The sequence below is a fragment of the Mus caroli genome, unplaced genomic scaffold (assembly GCF_978045245.1).
Source record: "Mus caroli unplaced genomic scaffold, Mus_caroli_1 scaffold_3, whole genome shotgun sequence".
Lineage (NCBI taxonomy): Eukaryota > Metazoa > Chordata > Mammalia > Rodentia > Muridae > Mus > Mus caroli.
In genome coordinates, this window is record NW_028227258.1 from 36,988,547 (window position 1) to 36,997,500 (window position 8,954).

Here is an 8,954-nt window from a genome sequence, read left to right on the forward strand (position 1 = left end):
TTGCTCTTATTTTATTTTATTTTGTTGTTGAATTAACCAAGTCTGACTTTTAACAAAAAGAACTAATTTCAATTGTGAAATATCTATTTTTTCTGATATCTTTCTTTAACTCAGGATATGACAAAAATTTATTTTGGATCATACTCATTCAAGTGATTGAATTAGTTGATTCTATAAACTAACTTGACATTAATTTGCTTTTTATAATAAAATGAAAATATAAACTTCTGCCATTTTAGGACTGCCAAGTTCTATTTTTAAGGCACAATTGCTACCTCAGTTTCAATGTTAGTTTAAAAGACCTCAATTCATATAATTTTAAAATTTTCCCAAGGTTTCCATTTATTCTTTCTGAAACTTAAGCAGGAGTATATTTGTAAGAGCCTGTTAATTTACAGAGTTGTGTAGATAGTGTCCAACCTAGACTGTCACAATGTTCTAGTACTCTGAAATATAACTAATTATTAATTCAGTACTGTCATTATCCAGTATTATGAGTTCATATTAATTCAGTAGCTCAGTGGGAAGATTTGAGGTGGTTGTCAAAGTGAAAAAGAAGAAACTTAAAAATGTAAATACATTGCATTGGAATATTCAATTTTAACATTTCACATTTAAATATGGCAGGACAGAGTACATCTTGTTTTCAAAATGTATTAGGTTCCTAAAGTATTTTCACTTTAATACAATCATAACCTATTAACTGGCAGTTCCAAGCCTATGTTTTTATTAAAACTTATAATCTGGAGGTGCATGTGGGAGGGTGATCTGTGCTCTAAGTCAGCACATGTAAAGCTGTGTGAATGGGAGTGAATGCGACAGGATGTCGTGTGCTAGACATCATAATTTTATAAGTGCAAATTTGAAATGAAGTAAAAAGCAGTGTAGTCCCTAGGTCATGTGTACTCCCAGAACACACAGGGGTGCGGGGCAGGATGAATGAATGAAAAAATAAATAAATGAGTTAGATCTCTCCAAATTTCAGTACCCAATTATAATATGTCTTTATATATTCATTATTCATTTTCCCCATTGGGAATCAATTTCTGTGCATTATTCCTTGCATTCATCAATTCAGTACAATTTGTGTGCTTTCCGCAGGGCTCAGGAGGAGTGAAAGTCTATCTGAAAAGCAAGTGAAAGAAGCAAAGTCTAAATGCAAAAGCATCGCCCTCCTCCTAACAGATGCTCCCAACCCAAACTCCAAGGGGGTGTTGATGTTTAAGAAGCGGAGGCGGAGGGCCCGGAAGTACACCCTAGTCAGTTACGGTACTGGCGAGCTTGAGCGAGAGGAGGAAGAGGAGGAGGAGGACCAGGAAGCAGGTGACAAGGACGAGATAAGTGACGTTGCATTTCTTGGAACCAGTGAGTCGGAAGTGGATGAAGAGTTGCTGTCTGACATTGACGACAACACCCAAGTTGTGAACTTTGATTGGGATTCTGGACTGGTGGACATTGAAAAGAGACTCAACCGAGGGGACAAGATGGAGATGTTGCCAGACACCACAGGCAAAGGAGCGCTCATGTTTGCCAAGAGGAGAGAGAGGATGGAACAGTTCACAGCCCAAAATGAAGAGGAGAAGACGGGTGGGATGGCAGGTGGAGGACCGGATGCCCTGCAGACGGACGGTCTGAGAACTATGACTTCTTATCAGCGAAAAGAAGAATCGGTAAGAATGCAGAGCTCTGTGAGCGAAAGTTCCTTCCAGATGGGACGTAGTCTTGCCAGTGTGCCACAACAGAATGGCTTCAGTGGAGTGTCAGAGACAGCAGGGGCCCAGAGGATGATCCCTATGAATAGAACCGCCAAGCCCTTCCTAGGATCTATGAACCAGCCAGCAGCACCATTCTCCCCAACGCGGAGTGTGACAAGTCCCATCTCTGACTTCCCGGCTCCGCCACCATACTCTGCGGTCTCACCTCCACCGGAAGCCTTCTCCAGGGGGATATCAAGCCCAGTGGCTGGCCCAGCACAGCCCCCTCCATGGCCCCAGCCTGCTCCATGGTCACAACCAGCCTTCTATGATTCATCTGAACAAATAGCTTCCCGCGATGAGAGAATCGCAGTGCCGGCCAAAAGAACGGGAATACTGCAGGAAGCCAAAAGACGAGGCACAACAAAACCCATGTTTACTTTCAAAGAAACCAAAGTAAGCCCCAACCCCGAACTCCTGTCACTTCTTCAAAATGCAGAAGGCAAGCGAGGCACTGGAGGGGACTCTGGGCCGGAAGAAGACTACCTCAGTTTAGGCGCAGAGGCTTGTAACTTCATGCAGAGTTCTGCCAAACAAAAGACCCCACCTCCTGTCGCTCCAAAGCCTACAGTCAAGTCCTCCTCTTCCTCCCAACCGGTAGCCCCAGTTTCTCCAGTCTGGTCTCCAGGAGTGGCTCCAGCCCAGCGTCCTGCCTTCTCCACATCAAATCCACCGAACCCACCACAGGTCACTGCTGTGTCCTCCATCAAAATAGCTCAGCCTACCGCCCCTCCTGCCCGGCCCGCGAGTGCGCTGAACCTGGCTGGTCCTTTCAAAGGTCCCCAAGCAGTAGTGGTCAGTCATAACTACACGCCCAAGCCATCAGCGCCCACACCATTAGTAAATGCTGCTCCTGCTGGTGCAGGGGGACCATCCAATGAGCTTCCTGGAATGAGTGGGAAAGGAGCCCAACTCTTTGCTAAAAGGCAGTCAAGGATGGAGAAGTATGTGGTAGATTCCGACACAGTGCAGGCCCACACAGTTCGGGCCCAGTCTCCCACTCCATCCCTGCCCGCCAGTTGGAAGTACTCCTCCAACGTCCGAGCACCCCCGCCCGTGGCCTACAATCCTATCCATTCCCCCTCTTACCCACTGGCTGCTATCAAGTCTCAACCACCGGGTGCCCAGGCTTCCAAAACGAGCAAGAAAAAGGGCAAGAAACCTCTTAACACTTTGGATGTCATGAAGCATCAACCGTATCAGCTCAACGCGTCTTTGTTTACCTTTCAACCCCCTGATTCAAAGGATGGCCTCCCTCAAAAGTCAACAGTCAAGGTCAGTTCAGCCCCGGCCATGAAGCAAGCCCTCCCTCCCCGGCAGGCGGCTGTTGGGTCTCCCACAAATGCACAGGCTTCTTCTGTGTACTCCGTACCAGCTTATACCTCTCAGCCCAACTTCTTTGCGGAGGCCACCTCACCCGTCAGCGCATCCCCGGTGCCTGTGAGTGTCCCCACCTCTCCGAAGCAAGAATCGACCTCCACATCCTATTTTGTGGCTCCAAGGCCGAAGTTCTCAGCCAAGAAAAGTGGGGTCACAGTTCAGGTGTGGAAACCGTCAGTTGTGGAAGAGTAATCTTGTAGCTGAAGTTGAGTGTCCACTTTGCTTGAAATGAATCGTTTGCAGTGTTGAGTCCCCAAGGATGCTTAGCAGATCCTTGCCTTACTTAATTTCAGATATTTTTACCTCCCGATCTGGGTCCAAGAAGCATAGTAATATGTTTTTGGGTCAAAACCCCAACTCAGTTTGACTTAAAATAATATATTTATTTTCTTTGCACACTTCAAAGTATCTGTGATATCCCAAAATAGGCATGTGCAGATACCTTAGGATTTATGCTTTCGCCATAAGACAGTGGTCAGTGTGACCAAGCTTGGGGACACAGCCTTTATGTAATACACCAGCTGTGCTCCCATAGTGAAGGGTGAACGCCGTGAAAATATACTGTGGGATATATACGGCTGGGATCCCCTTTGAGTCATTAGCTCTATTCTTGGTATTAAGGAAATAGGAAATCTCTCAAGAGCAGGAAGAGCTCTGCTCAGAGGCATGTTTGCTGCCACAGAAAAGGTACTCTGAGACTTGCTGGGGTTTATGTAGCTTAGCAATAGGTTGTAAGGAGGATCTTAGGCACAGCCCACTTACTCTGTATTGGACCCTTTACTAGATGTCCTCCCATACACTGGCTCACTTCAGAAGACACATTTGAAGTAATTAGCGTCAGGAGAGAAAGCTTATTATCTTTAGAAATGGGTTCTCGTGGTCCCTCCCTGGAACCATTGAGCACTTTCCCCCCTTGCGGAGAAAGCCCGAGGCAAAGAGTAGCGCAGTAGAATGGAGAAACAGCCAAAGGAGAATGGACACAAAGTAACACGTGGCTATTGTTTTACTCTGAGAAGCCACACAGTCGGGTCAGACAGGTTGCTAACCACAGGAGCATGCAGACAAAGCAAGAACTGTTGAAGAGCCTCTGGGTGACCTCCCAGATGTTTTCTTTTCTCTCTCTTTTTTTTTCCCCCTTGTGTTTAATTTGCTCTTCACGTGTTTCCTCCACTGTCCCTTGCAATTCTATTCTTGCACCTTTATTTTCTTGTTTCTATTTGATGAGCCAGCATAGTTTGAAGAAGGTTACCTTGTAAATTTGGATTGGTTACACGCCATGGTGTCATCCAGCTGGCCGTGAGGTTAGTAATGTTACTGACGGCAGACCTGAAGACCTTTCTCATATCTATTTTAAGTCTGAGTGGAACCAAACATGGAAAATATTCCATGTGAGTTAGTGGAAAGAAGTGCAAAGACTCACCACAGCTCCCGGGGAAGCCCGCTTTGCACACAGGCGATGTCTAGAGACTTTGTGTAAAGACTTTGCTGATTTGGGGGTGCACAGCGCCATTTCAGTCTCAAGATATCTGCGTTCCTGTCTTCTGCTGCCAATGCCTTTCTGCTGTATTCCACTATCCTATTAAAATATTACCTTCTTCTTTATCTGCTCATTGTATGTGTTTTATAAAGGCTTCATGTATGACTTTGCTCTGATCTTAATCGTTTCTCTAATATTTCTCTTATAGCATCTGAATTTCCCTTTGGAGAGCATCTATTTCTTTTGGGGAGCATCCGCTGTGAAAATGTCAGTTTTAGGTATTTCCAAAACATAATGAGAGGTGGGTCAGCTGCAGAGTGAAGCTGGACTGCGCTGCTTTTCTCTCTATAACCCTCCCCCCAGTGCATTTGGTAGAAATACAACCACAGGGAGTGATTTTGTCTCTATTTGCCTCTATGGAAATCAATCAGGAAATTTCTTGTAGAATACAGGGGCAACCAGTCCCTTATACAATAGTACTTGTGTCATTCACTGCCTTCATAGGCAGTTTGTTAAATGCTGTGTGTGTGTGTGTGTATGTGTGTGTATTTTATAAACTAACCAAAGATTCTTTCTTCATATGAAACAAGAAAAAGAATAATTTTTTTTATAACTTTGCTTTGGGTTTTTTTGTTGTTATTTTGTTTGTTAGTTTTTTGATTTGGGTTTTTTTTTTCCTTTCATTTTGGTAGGGTTTTTGTTTTGTTTTGTTTTGTTTTGATTTTTTTTTTTTTTTTTTTTTTGAGACAGGATTTCTCTGTATAGCACTAGCTATCCAGGAACTCACTCTGTAGACCAGGTTGGCCTTCAACTCAGAGATCCACCTACATTTGCCTCCCGAGTACTGGAATTCAAGGTGTGTACCACCATGGTGTGGCATAACTTCGCATTCTAAACATAGCAATAAGTTAGACAAAAGACATAGAACTTATATGGCCACTCTGCCACCCAACCGACGGGTAGTTATTTTTAAATCATTAGTTCAAAAGTACCCTTATTATTAGTGGCTCAGAAGTACCCCCAGTTATGCAGTGGTTTGTGGCTTGCATCAGTGAGACGTGTCCTTAGTCTGTTCGCTGCTGTCACATGGTATTAGCAGAGACACTACTTACATTCATAACTAAAGACATGGCTAATACAACTATGCCATCTTTTTATCTAGGGATGGTTTGTGGGTCTAGAAAAACCTCTAAGGGATATGTCACGCAAACAGTCACAGTGTCTACAGTTTTTACCAGAAGGTAGCATAGCCTCATTCAGGACTACAGGGTCCATGAGTAGACACTAGATTGAGTTCTCCAAGGGACTAAGCATGGGAAAGAAAAGACCAAGCCAACTCCCTGAGGTATAGATAGGACTTCCTCCTCCAAGGAGCTACATGGGCAACTGTTGGAGTTATGGCAGGGATGGCACTGGGGCAGAAAGAGGTTAGAACTCCAACTGCTCCAACTGCTGCTCCGTCCACTGTTAAATCTGAGTCCTGGCTTTACTTTAAGCAAAGGTTGGTGGGGACGTTGGTTGGCTGGATGGGGAGTCTAGAAAAAGCAGTTTCTTTTTTTCTTTCCTTTTTATTCTCTGTTGGTTGGTTTTGCTTGCTCCTTCCCTCTTCCTTTCACCTTTGTTAATTCATGAAGTCCATTTCTGTTGTCAACAACAGTGATAATGAATCCCAGAGGGTGCCTTGTGTTGAGTACCTGAAGCCCTGTACCCAGAGGGATCCACTGCATGCTTTATCCACTGAGGGAATCCCAGCCAGAACTGAAGGACTGTGATAAATTTTCCTTCTGAGAGACGCAAGCCTCCCTTCCCAGCAGGAACAAGGCGCTGTGGGGCACACAATATGAAGATTCCAGGAGGCAGGCAGGTAGCATGGAAATACAAGCCCAGCATTTGCTCCTGTTTTTTTTTTTTTTTGGAGGAATTACATTGACACCATAACCTAAGAACACTCACTAGCCTATCTCTAATACTTCGATCATAAACAAGTTCTATTTTGAGAGTAGATAATACACGGTATGTATCTAGACTATCCACTGTCACATTTTTTTAGAGCTATGTTTTATTATGCACATTTGGATGATCATTCTCGAACTCGTAAACTACCATTATGTACAGTGATTGTTGACAATACCACATGTCAACAATCCCATTTAATATGCACAAGAAGAAACTAATTGTAAGCAGGGGGAAACACGTCTAAGCTATAACTAGTTATGTAACATACGCTGACAGCTTTTATTCTAGAGCAGTGGTTCTCAGCCTTCGTCATGCTGTGACCCTTTATACAGTTCCTCATGCTGTGGTGACTCCCCAACCATAAAATTATTTGGTTGCTACTTCATTGCTGTAATTCTAGCTACTGTTATGGATTTTAATGTAAAATATATGATATGCAGCATATCTGATATGCGACCCCTGTGAAAGGGTCCTTGGATTCCCCCAGGTTGGGAACAGCTCTTCTGGTTAGTGCCAACGTCTCTCAGTGTGGAACAGCTGCAGATCACCCCACAGCCTGTACTAGAGCATCAGTAGTCACATTTGCGATGTCACAGACAATTCTCCTTTAAAGGAATGAACCGGCACCTGAGGCTGCTCTCCTGTTTGCAGTCACTGGGAGAAAGAATGCCAATGGTCTCTGCTACCTCTGAAAGCACAAAGCTCTCTGACACAGCCAGTGAAGCCCACTGTGAGCACTCAGTGCTTCCCCAGTGTCACTGAAGTCATTTAGCGCCCACATCTCAAGGTGAGTTCCTCTGAGTCAGCTGTGCTCTCTCAGGAGTCCCCACCAACCAGGCAGGAAGGAAGGGCACTTGAAATCAAGGTCATTAAGAAGTGACTGTTTTCTGAAAGGCTTAATTCTTCACACGCTTTCAGAAGGAAGCGAGGAGAGCGCGCTCATCTCACCTGAAGCAGAGCTGTTGAGTTTGCTTTCAAACGTTTTACTGTGCGTGTTCATGAGAAAAGTATGTAAATTCCAACCATCAATATTCCCAGAAACACTGGCCCCTGATGGTCTTATGTCCCATATCACTGGACTCTGGGGAACACAGAGATTTTTGTTAACACTTCAAAGCTGCTGGCGGAGTCAACAAGTATTCTGGGAAAATACCAAGTTGAAATTCTTCTCTTGACTTCCTACCAGAGTTGGCTTCCAGCCACAAAGCAGACCAGCAAATTCCCATAAGATCCAAACAGCAGGCAAAAGTGCTGAATGACCAGACACCACGTCTCACCCTGTGAGCTTCCATTCCTCAAGGCAGGAGCACTGATGTGCAGTTGTTTCCTCGACAAACAAAGTCACTTTCTAAAATGTTTAAAGTGTGTGGTCCATACGATGTGTGCACACTAATCCATCACTTGGCTCTCAGAAGTCAAAGAGCCACTCAGAGGTGATTGAATGGAGAGAATTTTAATCTTAACATTGTCAAATCTGGAGCTAGGGGTGTGCTTGGGCACACAGATGCAGGTTCCTGGGTCCCATCACCCAGACTACTGTGAGGACAGAAAATTCTGCCAGACAGGTCTCAGATTACTGATTTGGTCAGAAGATTGGCAACTAACTGAGTATAATTGGGGGTCTTTGTTTATCTTCTTCTTGACCTGTTTATCTACATCTGGTGTAGTTTATCACTACACCGAAATGTTAGAGTCCCTAAGCACAGCCCCCCAAGACCTGCTGTTCAATCTCCCTCCTTCCTGCCTCTGCCAATGGGAGCACTCAGAAATGTTCAAAGCACTCTGCAGAGATCTGATCTCATAGATCCAAAGGAAAGGTCCCTGGTATATGCATGAGAAACAGCTTAAAGTCAAAGGACAGTAGCTGGCCCTGCATGAAAAAGAAATGTGCCTCATAGAAATAAACAGAAAGTGTTCTTCTTGGAAGTTGACATCAAAGAGTACAGTGCTGGGTTCTTCTTGATGGGGGAATGACATTTTGACACACTGGACAACCCTGAATGAAGACCTGCAGTCCCTATCAGGATATCAGTTAGGGACAGAAGCTGGGGCTGCCATTCACACAGTTTCAAAGCTTCCGAGGACTAGAGTGTAGGCAGAAGGTAGGAAGGACAATTAGCTTATTGATCGTTGTAAAATATGTGAGTGTTTTACATAAACTATAATGAGATTACTGAATTTACAAAAACTTTAGCCCGGCATCAGCTGAGTATCTTTCCTACAATACCCTGTTGATTGGTCGTCCAGGTAAAGGAGGTAGCATTTTTGTGCCCATTTTATGGACTGTAGATGGGGTTCCGAGGCACAAAGGCTGGAGACCTTGCCCTCGGTTGTACACTGTGAGCTAGCATGCTGTTAAGGACTCAGTGTGTGCTCTGCCTTCTTAA

General features: G+C 44.4%; 1 protein-coding gene across 2 annotated transcripts in view; it reads left to right on the forward strand.

Moving 5' to 3' along the window:
• Synpo2 (synaptopodin 2) overlaps positions 1 to 8,954 on the forward strand; it is a 158,745-nt gene that overhangs the window by 112,580 nt on the left and 37,211 nt on the right. Inside the window, exon 4 of one of the 2 annotated variants that reach the window (XM_021158903.3) lies at positions 1,102 to 3,296. In XM_021158903.3, the coding sequence (XP_021014562.1) occupies positions 1,102 to 3,296 (2,195 nt within the window). The remainder of the gene's footprint in view (positions 1 to 1,101; positions 3,297 to 8,954) is intronic. The other variant, XM_085835553.1, reaches the window with a different exon arrangement.